Genomic DNA, 16335 nt, shown 5'->3' with positions numbered 1-16335 from the left:
CTTTACAGCTGGAATTCAATGTTAATACCTATGTATCAACCACTGGATGTATTTTCCAGAGCTGTAAAATCCCACTAAAAGCTACTTGTTATCCTTTAAATACATCAAACACCTTAAATTGACTTCCTTAAGCATCACAATGTCTCTTTTTTCCTTCAGACATGTGCGTGTGTGTATACAAATATATATATATTTATGAAGGTCTGAAGCAGACATTGTTAGTGGTGAGTGAGTATATGACTAGGTTGTGTATTAGACTCCACTTTCCCCTGCACATCGGAAAATGATTACCTCTGGAGTTGATCCTTAAAGAAAATCTTACATGTTCATCACTCTACATATTGTAAGATCACTGTGACTAGTCTGAAAAGAGATAAAATGCTAATCTGTTGTACTGCTGAACTAACACAACACTGTGCATAGGCTCCATTTTATCTTGGAAACGAGGCCCCAGAGCAACTTCTCTGGCTTGCTCAGAGATGTCAATCAAACTGTTATGCCCTTGAGTGCAGACTGAGCAACCAGCAATTCACTGGGAGGCTGAGTGCCAATGCCTGTTAAGTACATATATTTCTTTTTATTATTTCCTGAATGTACCCATTCATTGCCTTGATCATATAAAAGATAGTTATAGTTATTCCTAGCCTGCGGTCTTAATTTAGCACCCTAGTGACAAGATTTGAGCAATTCTTGCTATCATAATGACTGATTATTTTCAAAATACACTCAAGTCAGTGTATATGCTTTTAAAACCTTCAGCTGCAGGTTGTACAGCTTTTCAGCAAACACAAATATCGCAACTACCTGATGGACTAAAGGCAAAAAAAGTCAATATTTCTGCAGACAAGATGCACACACTTTCTATTTAGTTTTTAAAAGTCCCTGAAAGCTATTTTTTCCAACTCTATTGCTACAGTTAAAAACTGTTTTTTGTTCTTACATGAGAGCGGTCTCTATTTTGTATTTGCCTGTGTCTCTCTGATGGGTTTGAAGTGGATGCTGGATTAAAAAAACATATGAACGCTCCAAAACCAGACCAGCAGATGTGAGTTTACTTTAGTTTACCAGGAACACAAAACATGCCCGGTCTTTTATGCTAACTTAAAACTGGGGCTGTTTGTTGCAAGGAAAGGAAAAAGCATGCGCTCTGCACGAGTATTCTTTTGTCTTTCTAGTCCATGCAGTAATATTTTTCAAGTCACAGACCTTGTTGAATTGTTGATGATAATGATAATAAACAGCTCAGCCAACCAAAGCTTTTTTCTCATCAAAGTGAAATGTGGAACGGCTTCAGTGTGAAGTCAAAGCTGACAAATCTACACAGAATTTAACTGTGTTAAAGATGTTTTAATTTTCAAATAAACTACACAGAACTTCTTCAGCTTATTACATGTTTTTTCATAAATGGAAAAATCCTCTGCTGGGACTGAGTTGGTGTTGTAAAAAAAGGTTAAACCTTTTTATTATCATGCTGCAGGTCATAACTGCTACTCTTCCCTCAAATACCCCACAATTATTGGTCTGCAGCCACCCCACCACCTGATCCCCAGTTGTCCTGTTAAAACTGCTTTGCATTGCTTGGCTCATTTAAAATGTTGCAGAAAAGTGATCATTCTTCCAGTTTTATGTTGAAATGGTATTCGGGCCATCTTTTCAGCAGTGCTTTTGAAATGTTCTGATGCTGCCTAGCAACAGGCACACACCTGCTGCTTGCTACAGCTTTCCAACTGATGAGCCGATGCTTCTTACAGCCAAAATACTGCGAGCCTTCCCACACATGCTAAATGCCACACGTCTAATCATAACAGCTTTCGTATCTCTCTCTTTTCTGAATTAAAGGTCAAATTGTTTGGAGGCTCTCAGAGCTACAATACTGCACAGTTTATGTAGTTATGAAATTAAATGGTATTAATGGCCTTGAAGCAATATCTTTTTTAATCTTTCACTATATGCATAACACAAGATGTTATGTATCTTATGTAGACACCCAAACCGATTAAAATAGATCTGATAGACTGTATACAATCACTTCCCAGATGAATATCCTCTGAAGGATCTGAAAAAGTCTGTCATCCATTGTAGCTCTGGCTTTGACAGGACTTTGTATAAATACAAAATCTTCAGTTGATTACTAGTTTTCTGTCCTTACAGTCGACTCAAACCCAGCAGTTTAGACATCCTGTGATAATGACGTGAAGACAAGTCGATGTGACCTGTGACTGCAGTTGGACAGTTTCTTTTAAAAACTTTGTACTGAGAGGAAGCTGAAACAAGGCGAGAGTGTAATTTGCGTTATTTTCAATCAAAGTTATATAGACCCTCAGAGAAGTTCAATAAAGAACTGCTGGTTGTGAGGTAAGCAGAACCAGGCCTCAGAGAGCCTGAGGAGTAGCAAATAAAATAGATTCATCACAGTGTCTTTCTGGTTCCCACAGGTTTTAAATTACCTTTGAGAAACATTCTGCTAAAAATAGTAACCTAATTAAGGCTGGCATTATAGCTGTAAACATAAAAACTTTAATGAATTCTACTTTCATTTTCACGTCGAGCTTCAAACTGACTTCCACTATGTACATTCAGCCTACAGGCAAAAGAGTCTTTAGTATAGTGAATTAACTATAAGAAATCCATCTTCTTAAGAACAAATCACCAAGGCGATTTACAAAAAAAGCAGAGTTTCTGGAATGAGTAAAAATAATGTCCTCTATTTTGTAGAAGCCCCATTTTCTGGTGCAAAACTGCAACTGGATCATTATTGCAGTATTATAGCTGGAGGAAGATTTTAGCAAGTGATTTCATAAGTACATAATCACCATAGTTACCGCTGCACCTCACATGTAGGTGTCGATTATCAAGCAGCATGTCATGTGGAGGGGGGGTAGAGACTTTTTCCATCTGTTGCCCCAGTGCTGTCTGTTACCTAATGTGATCAAAGATGAAAAATTAAAGAGCCAAAAAACAGAGAAGCTAATAGATATTACACATGTACTAGACAATGTCCTGAAATAAACGGTGCAGCTGTGTTTCACTGGCTAATCTCAGAAGACTCCGTGTAAGTTTTAACGATCACCATGAGTGAGTTGCAGCATTTATGGAGCTCAGGTTCTTCAGTGTTTCAGTGCACCAGTGATGACTGCATTCATGCCCGTGTGCGCACAAACTGCATCAAACATAACAAACTATTCACACTGCCACACCAAATTCATTTAGAAAAAGAAAACCAAACTAAGGTAAGTAAATAATAAAAAAATACATATAAAGTCTGTACATTGAATAATTAAGCAAGTAAGTCAGGTAAGTAAAATGTATTTATAATGCACCTTTCACGGAAACAGAAAGTACACACAGTAAAGGCACCATGAAAAAGAAATAATACAACACAACCAAAAACAGCCTCATGAAAATGCAAGGTCAGCCATGATTACCTAAATGTTTGTCTAAACATGAAATTCTTTAGCCGTTTTCAATAGGTAGAGACATTCCTTTGTTAAAAAAAAATAAAGGAATGAAGGTAACTCAATCCAAAGTTTTTGGAGCCACTATCCCAAGAGGACTAACCCTGCGATTTTAAAATGAGTGCGAGGCACCCGAAGTAATCTCTGCTCTGAAGACCAAAGGGACCGGTTAGAAGAGTAGATCAATGAAGGCTCTGAGGGATACTTGGGTGCTTTACCGTTCACAGCTTTTTAAAACAAGAATTTTAAAACTGACAGAGAACCGGTGAAGAGAGTTTAAAACTGGAGAGGCATGAGATCTCTTCCTGGAATTAGTTAAAAGGCCAGCCTGCAAGTGACTTTGCTGATCTTGTGTTAGGATACAGAGGTGTGGACTCGAGTCACATGACTTGGACTCGAGTCAGACTCGAGTCATTAATTTTATGACTTTAGACTTGACTTGAAAAAATGTTCTAAGACTTGTGACTTGACTTGGACTTTTACACCAATGACCTGGGACTTGAATTGGACTTGAACCGGTTTACTTGAAAAGACTTGATATTTCACCCCAAATATAAAATTTAACATGCATATTATATAGAAAGTGTGCACCATTAATTCAATTCATTGATTCATTTATTCAAACCACACTCCGTACGTATGTGTGCGTGAGCTGTAGCACAGTCAATCAAATTAACCAGATTAAAAAAAAAAAAAAAAAACGCTCAAAAATGCTGCAAGGAGTTATTTTTTTCAGGTACATAAACTATGAAGTAGTCAACAAAAAACTGAAATGCAATATGCAAAACATGCAAGAAGAGAATCACAGACAGAGATGGAACAACTTCCAACTTTCTCCGACAGTTGAAGTTGCATAAAGAACGGTAGGTGGTGCTTCTCTCTTGATGAGATCACGACTTCATCTAAGCAAATCTTGTCCAGGCTACGTTGGTGATACAGTTTTTTTTAATGTGTATGATATTTTTGTCATGCGATTTTAAAGCCGGTCCTACAACCGCATCCAAGAATAACATGCAGCTTATCTCAGAACTGTCGGTGAAAATTATTATTGGAGCTAAGTTTAATTGAGCTGCATTTTATAGAGGTGCAATTTCACAATTTGTGTATATTTTCTAACTTCACTATTTCGTCATGTGTTGAGAAAAACACAGATTTTAAAATTACATGGTCTAATATTTACATTTAGCATAACTGCAACATTCTTTTTACGTTTTTTTTTTTAAAGACTTGAAAGGACTTGAAATTCAAAGTTTCAGACTTGTGACTTTACTCGGACTTTTACACCAGTGACTTGAGACTCGACTCTGACTTGCCTGACATTACTTGAGACTTGACTTGAGACTTGAGGATAAAGACTTGAGACTTACTTGAGACTTGCAAAACAATGACTTGGTCCCACCTCTGTTAGGATATTTAAATTGGGAGGCGCAATAGTCCAAATGAAAAAAGATAAAAGCATGATCAATTTGCACCAATTTCTCGTTAAAAATATATTAATCTAAGATTAGCAATTCTTTCAGAGGAAACAACTAAGATCACATCAGCTTCGTGACATGACAGAGGTCATGCAAGCTAGGTTTAGTAGAGCAGCGGTTCCCAACCCCCAGGCCACAGACTGGAATGGTCCGTGAATCGTTTCATACCTGGCCGTGAGGGTTGAGGCTCTGGTGTGAAATTTATCGCGTTGTTGTTGCGTGTCTTATTTTGAAAGAAATATTTACACACTACCATAGCGACCAGAGAGAATTAAGGGGCAGAGAGGAGGACGTTACTCTCAATGTTGTTAGTGCATTTCAGGAGGACGCTGCTAATAAAGTTACACAATTACACTGTGAATTTGCCTTTATTATTATATTTACAAAATACCACAGTTTTTGTCTTGGTCGTATTAACACATTAACACCTTAAAGGCCGGTCCGTGAAAATATTGTCTGAAATTAAACCGGGCCGTGGTGCAAAAAAGGTTGGGGACCGCTGTAGTAGAGGAGTCCAGAAACCCAAGACAGTGTTTGATACTTGGGATGGAGCTATCTGGAACAATTATAAGAGTCTCTTTTGTGCAGAAAATGTGGTTTGCTAAATGCCATGAAAAGGAAGAAAAGTACCCCGAAACCCTGATGCTGCCTCCACTGAGCTTCAGTGTTGAAGCAAAATGTTAGTTTTGGTGTACTCTGCCTTTTTGCCTGCTTTCCCCCCAAAAGTAGATTTTTGTCTTATCTGCCCAATGAAAAATGTTTCAGAAGTGTTAGAACATCCAGGTGGTCTTGCACACTTGAAACGTGCTGCAATGTTTTTTGGAGAGCAGTGATTTCCTCCGTTGAGTCCTTCCATTAACACCTTTCTTATTTGATTTTTCTTTTTGTGGACACATGAAAAAAGCTAAAAAATAAAAAACTAACACATTTTCTGCAGGTGTTTTTGCTGTTATTCTTGGATTATTTTCCCCCTTTTTTCTGGCTTGCTTGTTCCAAAGGGAGTAGCAAAAGCCCTAAATCTTCTCTATTTGCGCAGTTTGTTTTTTTGTGGACTGATGGAAATACAGGTCTTTAGAAATGCTGTTGTGGCCTTTCCCAGCTTTGTGCATCTCCTGTTCACACTATAAATCCCATCTCCTTAATTGGAACACCTGACGCCAAGGAGCTTTTAGAGAAGTCAGTAGCACAAAGGTTCACTTAGTTTTTCCAGCCTGGGTTATGAGTGGGATTGCTCAGTGATTTCACTACCCAGGAAAAGTATATTTGTATGTGTTTTCTTACTTCAGCCAGATTGTTTTTGTCTTGACTGTCTCATATGAAATATAGAGGACATTTTATAAGGAAAAGTATCATTTAATTCTCACGGCACCACTGTTTCCCTCTTCCCCCTCATTCACACAATAAAACTGAAATTCAGATTTCAAACTGAAAACAGTCGGAAAGTAAACCCACTTTTAGTTTTTTTGGTAAGCGTCACATCAGTGAGGCGTACCATGGACCAGTCTGTTTACAGAAGATATTCCTGGTCTCTTTCTTCATTTTAATGCACAAGGTGTTTGTGAAATATGACATGGATGGGATTGTGTGATTGTGTTTGTGTACGTGCCTGCTTCTGTGTGTGTTATAACTGAGGGGAAGCTAGAGGAGAGGCAGAAGATGAACATGCTTTATGGCAGTAGTAAAATTCTCCATGGTCCGTCTGCTAGGGAAGAGCCAAGGGCAGAATGTTTATAGCTCCCAAACATTATAAACTACCTCTGTGCATTTACCTCAAGCTGCTGTGTTTGGCCAGCCATGTCCCTGTGTAGCAGAACGGGCGCTGGAGTGGCGTGTCCCTTCATGAATACTAACTATACCTCTGTTTCACTATCATTAAATGTATCTTTGCTATTTCCAGACTCAGCCCATCTTCTGGTGAAGTCAGGAGCACCGAAGTGTGATTTCATGCTGTGAATATCAACTGGTACACAGTCTACACAACCATATTGGTTGAATGCAAGTGTGTCCTCCTCTGTTACGAGAGTATGACCCGAATGCAAACTGAAAACAAAAAAAACAAACTCACTTATGTCTCGTTGAGGTAAATTCTGATGCCGTTTACACCCCAAAAGACAAACGGACTTTTTAAAAACATGCCACTGGATTTATGTGCCAGTTGATGAACTGCTATGACCTGCAAGGTTAGGGTCCCCTAGTCACATGAGTTAAGTAGTGATGAGACATTTGTGAATGTGTGAGTTACACAAACGATTTGCTCTTGGTGTATTTCTTTCCTGTGCAGGTTTTTGGTACTTTACTCTCCTTTGATTATGTGACTTACTGTTGAGATTTAGCGTACTGCAGTAGTAATACGATGGCACCTATCCAAGATGGCGGCCAACTGAACGATGGCACCTATCCAAGATGGCGGCCAACTGAACGATGGCACCTATCCAAGATGGCGGCCAACCAAACCGGTTTGAGAACCGGTTTGACCGGTTTCGTGCGTGTGCGCATGCGCGTTCAGTAATTCGATGGCACTAGTCCAAGATGGCGGCCAGCCAAACCGATTTGACCAGTTTCGTGTGTGTGTGCGCATGCGTGTTCAGGTGTTCTTACCCTCTGGGCGGGAACGACTCCTCCTAGTGGGATGTGCTAGGTTGTATGGGTATAAAAGCGATCCTTTCACATTCTAAGAGCATCACCGCCACGGTCTGAGGAGCACCGACACATCGCGCTAAGGATCCCCGACGCATCGACCTAGAGCACCGACACATTGCGCTAAGGATCCCCGACGCATCGACCTAGAGCACCGACACATTGCGCTAAGGATCCCCGACGCATCGACCTAGAGCACCGACACATTGCGCTAAGGATACCCGACGCATCGACCTAGAGCACCGACACATCGCGCTCGCTAAGGATCCCCGACGCATCGACCTATGGAGCTCGGAATGACACCCAGCCAGGACATCGCCCATGCCATAGGCACTCTAGGTATGTCTTCAGGAGTATGCAGTCGGGGTCCTCAACGTAAAAAGCAACGCTGTGGAAACGCCGCAGATGGAACTGTATTCAAGTTAGAATATCGAGGCGTCGAAGGGTATGTGTATGCCATTAAATATACCGAAGGGACAGTTGTGCTTAGTGTAGATTGTGGTGAGGGATTGTTTTGGGGGGAAGCCCAAGTCATGTCTACTAAAAACTGGAAGCTCTTCCGCACCGTAGTGTGTGCGGACCTGGACAATGTGGGTTTCCCAGAGCTGCTGTATGTTTCCCAGTGGAACAGTGCATCAGGCCCTGAGCTTTACAGGGTTGAGGCTGATCGTTTCAATCGCAACCCCGACGACTTTATTTTTCTCAGTGTATGTGATGACAGGGATAGTCTTATTGCTTCCAGAGGGCTTGAAAACTGGAGGTTAAATCCATACCCTCTAAACCTCGAAGAGCGCACAAGATGGTTTAAGGACTTGTTTTTTATACAGTGGTGCGACTGGAGAGGTTTGTCGCGTCTGTTTAGCCAGATTGATGACGCGATCAAGAAGGACAGACTCAACACTGCGTACGAGAGTATTAGAAAGCGCCTTGTTTTTGACGATCTGGCGAGTTGTCCGAAGACTGGTTTGCCTGGTACCCTGTGTAAACCTAAAATCATAAGACCTTCCGACAGCTAAACAATAAACTGGTAGGTTTAATGTGCGGGTGTGTGGGGTTGAGTGTGTATCTATGTGACAAATTAAGAGCTTGTGGTTTTCATTTTACAGAGAATGACACGCCCTCGTGGGACCTGTTGGAGTCACCATCAACAGAGCTGCTAATCCCGACCCTCCAGACTCCACCACCCTCACCACAATGCTCGCAGGACCCCCTCATATCAGACCTGTGGGATGAAACTGTAATCGACATCAAACTCGCAACTCTCCACCTGTTAATGTTGGCTTTGAATGAGTTTATACAAGAGACATGTTACGGATGCCAAACAGGCCACCCCAGTCAGGTGCAACACAGCTGCTTGCAGGAATTGTCTGAGTATTTCTTCGACACCTACTATGATGATGTGATGATAAGGCTCCAGACTGAGCGATTCATCCCTGCCATCCGGCTGTTTGTACGCTCATCCACTGCAGATGGGTCTGGAACACAAATCCGCAGAGTTGCAGAACACATCATGTGTGAACTGAGATCAGAGCGATATATAGTATGCGCCATTAATGACAACATTGGGCACCTGCTAGATGCAAGTACTTGCGCCCGCCGTGTTAAACCAGCCATGCTCCGCATGATTGGAAACTACTGGGCTGGGTTACATCTGGTTTAATGTGGGGTGTCCAAGTATCCATTGTCTGTGATTGTGTCTTTGTGAAAATTAAATAAAAAGACTTGTTAACATCAACATCATAGTCATTTGTGGTTTGTAAATCATGGAAAGCACATTGCATAAAATATATCACGATCCAGCCCATCCTGCGGGGTTAGCCAGTTTAAATAAGCTACGTATAGCGGCAGGGGAGGCATCAGGTGTAACACCTCCACTATCTCAGGTCAAACATTATTTAGAACAAGACGACACCTACACACTCCATAAACCTGCGAGGATCCATTTCCCCAGAAATAGAGTATTGGTGACAGGGGTCGACAAACAGTTTCAAGCCGATCTGGTTGACATGTGTGAATATGTGACAGATAATGATAATGTGAGATATCTGCTAACATGTATAGATGTATTCTCAAAATACGCATGGGTTAGATGCCTAACAAACAAGACAGGGTCTGTTGTATCAGCTGCTTTTGAAGATATACTTAGTGAGGGTAGGATCCCTGTGAAACTACAAACAGATGAAGGCAAAGAGTTTTATAATGCAACCTTTAAACAGCTAATGAAGCGATATAATATCAAGCATTTCTCAACAGCTAGCGAGGTTAAATGCAGTATTGTCGAGAGATTCAATCGTAGCTTCAAGGGTAGAATGTGGAAGTACTTAACATCAGCCAACTCCCGGAGATATGTAGATATCATACCAGATCTCACACAAGCATATAACAATGCTTATCACAGATCTATCCAAATGGCTCCGGCAGAGGTGAATAAGGATAATGAGAAGTCGGTCTTCAACGCGCTGTACAAAACGAGGCCTCAGAGGGAACTGCGCTTTAAATTTAATATCGGTGACACTGTACGAATATCAAAACTGAGAGGAAAGTTTCGAAAAGGATACGAGCAGACCTACACCGATGAGATTTTCACAGTCAAGGAACGTATAGGGAGACAGCCCCCAGTGTACAGACTAGTGGATCTAGCAGGAGAGGTATTGAAAGGTTCATTTTATGAGCCTGAGATACAACGTGTGGTTGTTGATGAAAACAAAACATTTAAAATTGAAAACATATTGGCTAGAAAAAAAGTGGGTCGGAAAAAGCAGGTGCTAGTGAAATGGCTAGGATGGCCCAACAGCTTTAATTCGTGGATTCCAGAAAAAGACATCGTTGAGGCGTAATTAACACAGATGACGCAGCTCTACACACATTCATTCAACACTGAGCATAGACTGAGAAAGCATGAATAAAAAGAACAACAATGCAGGCTTCTATGTAAGCCTCTTCTCGAATGCTTCATCACATGTTTACCCGGGTAATAAGATATCTAATTTTAGAACAAAGCTAGCAAAACCTATTGTTTTGGATCAGCCATATGAGGTCGCTGTTATAGAGATACAGTACCCACGCATATGGCGGACTTTTCCACAATCAGATTCGGAAGTGGAAATTCATGACCCCGTCAAAGACGGAACCATAGCCATAACCATGATCGAACTGTCTGTGGGCCATTATGCATCTGTGGAACAGATAATAAAAGAATTTAATTTTAAATGTCAACAGCACCAAGCCACTGGAGACATTAAAATGCAGTACAACGCCGTTAGTAACCATGCCTGTGTTATGGGGCCTAGGGGGACTATTCTCACATTTAGAGGGAGACTGGCGGAAATCCTAGGATTCAAAACAGGAGAACCGTTTGCACTTCATTATAAAAACACATATGCCCCGCACCCCGCAGACATATACGGGGGAAAATATAACATCTTTATTTATGCAGATATCGTTGATTACCAGCTTGTGGGTGACGCCCACGCGAGGCTATTAAGAGCTATAAATATTACAGACGATGACCGCCGGTTGCCTATTCTACAATTTGACAGCCCACACTACACACCTGTGTCAAAGACATTAATCGACGACATAGAAATTGATTTGAAAGACGATCGAAATCAACACATACCCTTTTTATACGGCAAAGTGTTTGTCAAGTTACACTTCCGACCGATAACACAGCATTTTTGAAAAAAAAAAGGATGGCCGTCTACAACTCTGATGACTCAAAATATGTAAAATACTACTTATCACAGGCTGGTGGAGAGCTCGGAGGGTATGTTGGGACCAGTACACAATATGGGACAGGTCTGGGTGGGTTGTTCCGTAGCTTGTTTAGATTTGCAGTACCGCTGTTTAAAAAAGGAGTCAGCATAGTCAAACCACACCTAAAAACAGCCGCATCGGGCATAGTGTCTGATGTCATAACCAACATAACCAGACCCTCAACCACTAAGCAGGACGGTAACGGCTTGTATGTGTATACGCCCAAACCATCTAAGACCCCACCCCCAGGGCAGCCGTTGTCTAAAAAGCGTAAAACCACAAAACCTAGCAGGAGAGCCACCAAACGGACACCGTCACGCAGAGTGAAGAGACCCAGAACCACTCGTTCAAAAACTGCAGCGCTTGACATATTCTAAATGGCACTGTTACACAGTCATTCTGGAGAATGTGTAAAAACAGAGCTCGATCTTTTTACTGTCCCATACACACAGACTAGCATTGAGAAAAGTACATTTATTGAAATCCCACCTGTATCTGCAATCACTGATGGAGGGCCGATCGAGTTTTACATCTCATCGTCGGGTGAAGATTACCTGGATCTAAATGACTCATATATCTACACACGGGTGAGAATCACAAACGCTGATGGCTCAAACCTGGCTAGGGACGCTAATGTAGGATTTATTAATTATCCTGGATGCACCATATTTAGTCAAGTCGATATTAATTTGGGAGACCGGCTCATTAGTCAATCATCCAATACATATCCATACAGAGGTGTGATAGAATGTCTTATCAATTATAATAAGGACACTTTAGACACACAGTTCAGCACCGGGTTATTCTGTAAGGATACAGCATCACACATGAATGACACATCTATAGAAGGAGAGAACCAGGGTCTGATGACCAGAGGTGGCTACACAGCAAATAGTAGTATTGTTGAATTGATTGCACCAGTACATGCAGACCTGTTTTTTCAAGAAAAACTGTTACTTAATGGAATCGACCTGTCGCTGAAATTTGTGCGCTCTAAAGACGAATTTGCTCTCATGACAGCGGATGCCAATGCATACAGAGTTAAAATTGTCTCAGCCAGTCTCTTTGTCAAGAAAGTTAGTGTATCACCTAGCGTCAGACTTGCACACAGCAAGGCATTGCACCATGCAAACGCAAAATACACGGTAGACAGAGTATCTTTAAAGACCTTCTCCATACCTGCAGGGGCTAGAATATCAACAAATGACAATTTATTTATGGGTAGGATACCTAAATTTGTCATCATTGCATTCATAGACAATGAAGCATACACAGGCTCCTACCAGCGTAATCCATTTCATTTTGAAAACTGCGATATAGAATTTATGTCTTTATATGCTGATAGTCAGGCTTATCCTGCTAAACCATTCCAGCCAAATTTCCAGAGAAAACACTATATCAGAGAATTTTACCAGCTGATACAAACCACAGGGAGACATTTAAAGGACAGATCGTTGGCCATAACACGTGACGACTTTGGTAACGGCTACACTTTATTCTGTTTCAATCTGGAAGCTGACGAAGGACATTCAGGGAATGTGTCGTTAATTAAAACTGGGAACGTGAGATTGGAAACCCGTTTCAGAAATCCACTACCCCGTACCGTGAACCTCTTGTGTTATTCTGTATTTGATTCAGTCATTGAAATATCTAACATGAGACAGGTGCTCTTGGACTACTATTGAGACAAAAACGGTCATGAACACTATAGAACTATCAGCCGTGGTCGGCGGCATTATCAATAAAAACACACATTTCCTAGGCGTGTTAGCCTATGATCAACTAACCACTGAACGGCTTCAAAGACTCCCTGCTATGTGTATTGTAAACACCCACCCTTCTACGATGCCAGGGGAACATTGGCTTGCTGTTTATATTTCGAGAGACAGACGCGGTTATTTTTTTGATAGTTTTGGTCACTCGTTAGACAGTTTTCCCCCAGCAATAAAGATGTTTCTTCTAAAAAACTGCTCCACTGTTTTATATTCAGGAAAACAAGTGCAGAACGACTTCTCCATCACATGCGGTCAACATTGTGTATTTTTTTTATATCATATGCAAAATGGTGTATCTTATGCCCGCCTGCTTAACATGTATGGGTCTGATTTAATTTGTAATGATGCTATGGTGTGTCGATTTGTCAACAACATACAACCTGTTGCTGTATGCAGTGGTTATGTGTGTGTGCAATGTGGATACTGATATGTACTAATGAGAATAATAATAAAAACAACATGAGAGCATGATTTAATCGAGTCAATGGTATTTATTATCAAATCTCGTATATATATATATAGATTCATAACATACTTTGTTTAAACATAAAAGAAATCAAACATTAACCAGTAATAAAAGACATAAAATATTTAACAGTAATAAAAGAAAATAAAACAAAACAATTTAGCAGCAATAAGTGAAAAAAAAACAACAACATAACAGTAGAAAAACACCAAACAGCAAATATTTTTAGCAGAAAAACAATTTCTGCAATAAGAAAAAAAAACCTGAATTCAAAAATCCAACCACTCTACAGGACCCCCCTTTAATTTGTTTTTTTTATTCTTTATTTTTTTTAGTGTACTATGTCGCAGCGGTCCACCGGGGGTGTTCTTTTTTGGTGTGTGATCGGTTTTATACAAGGCGACGGTCTTACGTATGCCTGTGTTAGATATGGCTGATAACGGTATGTTTAAATCTGAGAAAGCTTTTAAAAACTCTGTCCAACCGATAGGTCTCAAACCCTCAGAAGGTGTGTGTGTGGTTGTGACGGCTTTAATTAGATCATAAATGTGTGAACCAGGGATGGTTTGTTTATCAACAACAATTTCGCCTTTGTCATTGTAAGAGATCAAGTGTGGCGAACGGTTCACCGCTGATAGAATAAGTTCTGCATTCCTCCTACTCCTTTTAGGTATGTGTGTTAAAACATTCTCCGCAACAAGATCCCGCACCCCGGCATCACCATGAACAGGCAATGTGTCCGCCGACTGGGGTTGCACATCCCTGTTAAATTGTTCAGGTAATGATAAAGACAGTACATTCTTTTCACGGGCACCTTGTCTCACAAGGGTGAGGTATCTTTGGAGAATATCGCTGTATTTTTTAGCCTTCTCATACACATCTATGTCAGAATCTTGTAACACTTGTAACATCTCCTTGTCCAACTCGTTCTGAGACTGTTGTCTGATGGTGCCTGTTTGCTGCTGCTGCTGCTGTTGCTTTATTAAGTCCAACTGGTGTTGGGGTACCAAAAACATCTTTTGCACATGTTCCATTTTCACCTGTTTGCTATCAGACTGGTTATGAAAGGGATTGCAGCCCCTAATAACGGCAGTAAAAACCCTCCAGATTGGTTGATTGTCTTTCTCTTTTTCAAAGATTTTATTTTTTTGTCTGCAATCAGTCTGATTATTGTTTTTTTCTTTTTTAGCTGTTTGTACTGCTGATCGGTCAGTGGAATGTTACCATGCAATACATTAAAGGCTATCTCACACAATGCATTGATAAAATCTAAGTTTGAATTACTAATAATAACTCTGCGTAGAGTAGGAGGAGCCCTGTATATCATCTCCAACAGAGACAGATTCCTCCGCATGCGTGATGACATCCTCTCACCTCTTTGCTGATTTTTGTTTTGGAATGTAAACAACCGGACGGTCTGACAGTAAATTTGTTCTGAGTCTTAAATAGTCCGGGGTCTTAGCTTTATAGTCTATTAAAAGATACCCGTATGTTGTCGATGTGGCATCATTAAACGCTTCTATAAAATATTTAGTATTACCCGGAAACATTTGCCTGGCTAAAAGCATAACCTGATATTTATCTCTCGGATTTTTAAACAATATTAGGTAATTAGTGTTCAAGGAAATGGTTCTACTGGATTTTCCCTGAATAAACAAATTCTGAACTAGATATATACAACTCAAATTCCTATGATGCACATACTTTGTGAACACATTTTGTACTTCTAAATTGTTAGCTGCATCGTTCATCACATCGTCTATAATTAACAAATTGTTCTTTTCTGCAGGCAGAAGGGTGTCATCAGCAAGAGATTCGGGTATACCGTTAACAAAGTTTATGTTTCTTATCTTAAGAAGCTGGTCATATAGTGTCTGCCAGCATGAGTATATATACACAATGTTATCAATGCTGCATGATATAATCCTGGAAGAGTTTTCAATTATGTTTTTAACAAAAAAAGTCTTGCCACAGTTACTGGGACCGCTGACCACCATGCTGAACGGATGCTGCAACCGGGCGTCAAACCCCTGTTCTAATTTAAAATCCATAAGGAAGGGTTGTGAAGTCTGGGAGCACACGGCGCTTATTGTAAACAACTTTAACTTTTTTCACAATGGTTTCATTCTTCAAATGAAGCTTCTTTTTATCGCGTCTGATGCTATCAGACACTGCAACTAGGTGTGCGTCTGATGTCTGATTGGCTACAAACTTGCGGACTAAACCTTTCAAGGAGTCGTGGGTGACAACTTTCGAGTTTAATGCATTCAGTGTGACGCCTTTACATTTGACCTGGGTCTTGCCCAGCGATGTGTGATACGCATAACATTTTGGCCCACCGGAAACAAATTCCGCTATGTAATCCTCCACACCATCCTCTCCACAATCTAATTCACTTGTGAGATCCCCCAGAAACGGACCTAGAGGAGGCATCCACTCGCCAGGGCGTGCCGTGAAAATGACACTGTCCGTGTCACAATACAGCACGCGCTGCTGCAAGTTGTCTAGCAAATCATACAGCATGAGTCTGGCGTGTGCAGTGGTCATGGCCCCGACAAAGACATTAACGTCCTTCACACGGGAAGCTCTACCATCAGCGTGGCGCCACTGCACCATTGCGACGTCGTCAGAGATGAAACAAAACTGACGCACGTCGTACTGGTCGCTAAACATTAGCTGGCTAAATCTGGAAGGGTCTGTAATGAGCTCAGATGATGCCATGTTTGACCTCATGCTGAAACGACCCCATAACGAGTTTAACAACAGCTTGT

General features: G+C 40.8%; 1 protein-coding gene across 1 annotated transcript; it reads left to right on the top strand.

Annotated features, from left to right (window-relative positions):
- Positions 1-7851: 7851 nt before the first annotated feature.
- Positions 7852-9302, top strand: LOC113020936 (uncharacterized). The gene is made up of 2 exons (XM_026165290.1): positions 7852-7906; positions 8674-9302. Exons 1-2 carry the CDS (start codon positions 7852-7854, stop codon positions 9225-9227), a joined length of 609 nt encoding a protein of 202 aa, XP_026021075.1. The 3' UTR covers positions 9228-9302.
- Positions 9303-16335: the final 7033 nt, after the last annotated feature.

This window comes from Astatotilapia calliptera, chromosome 1 (assembly GCF_900246225.1).
Source record: "Astatotilapia calliptera chromosome 1, fAstCal1.2, whole genome shotgun sequence".
Classification (NCBI taxonomy): Eukaryota; Metazoa; Chordata; class Actinopteri; order Cichliformes; family Cichlidae; genus Astatotilapia; species Astatotilapia calliptera.
This window is presented reverse-complemented; position numbering and strand designations above follow the sequence as displayed.

What these genes read in the sequence shown, in the direction of transcription:
- LOC113020936 (XM_026165290.1), top strand. Translation starts at nt 7,852, where the DNA reads ATGGAGCTCGGAATGACACCCAGCCAGGACATCGCCCATGCCATAGGC. An exon ending in CCATGCCATAGGCACTCTAG is followed by an intron (nt 7,907 to 8,673) that starts GTATGTCTTCAG and finishes TTCATTTTACAG; the next exon opens with AGAATGACACGCCCTCGTGG.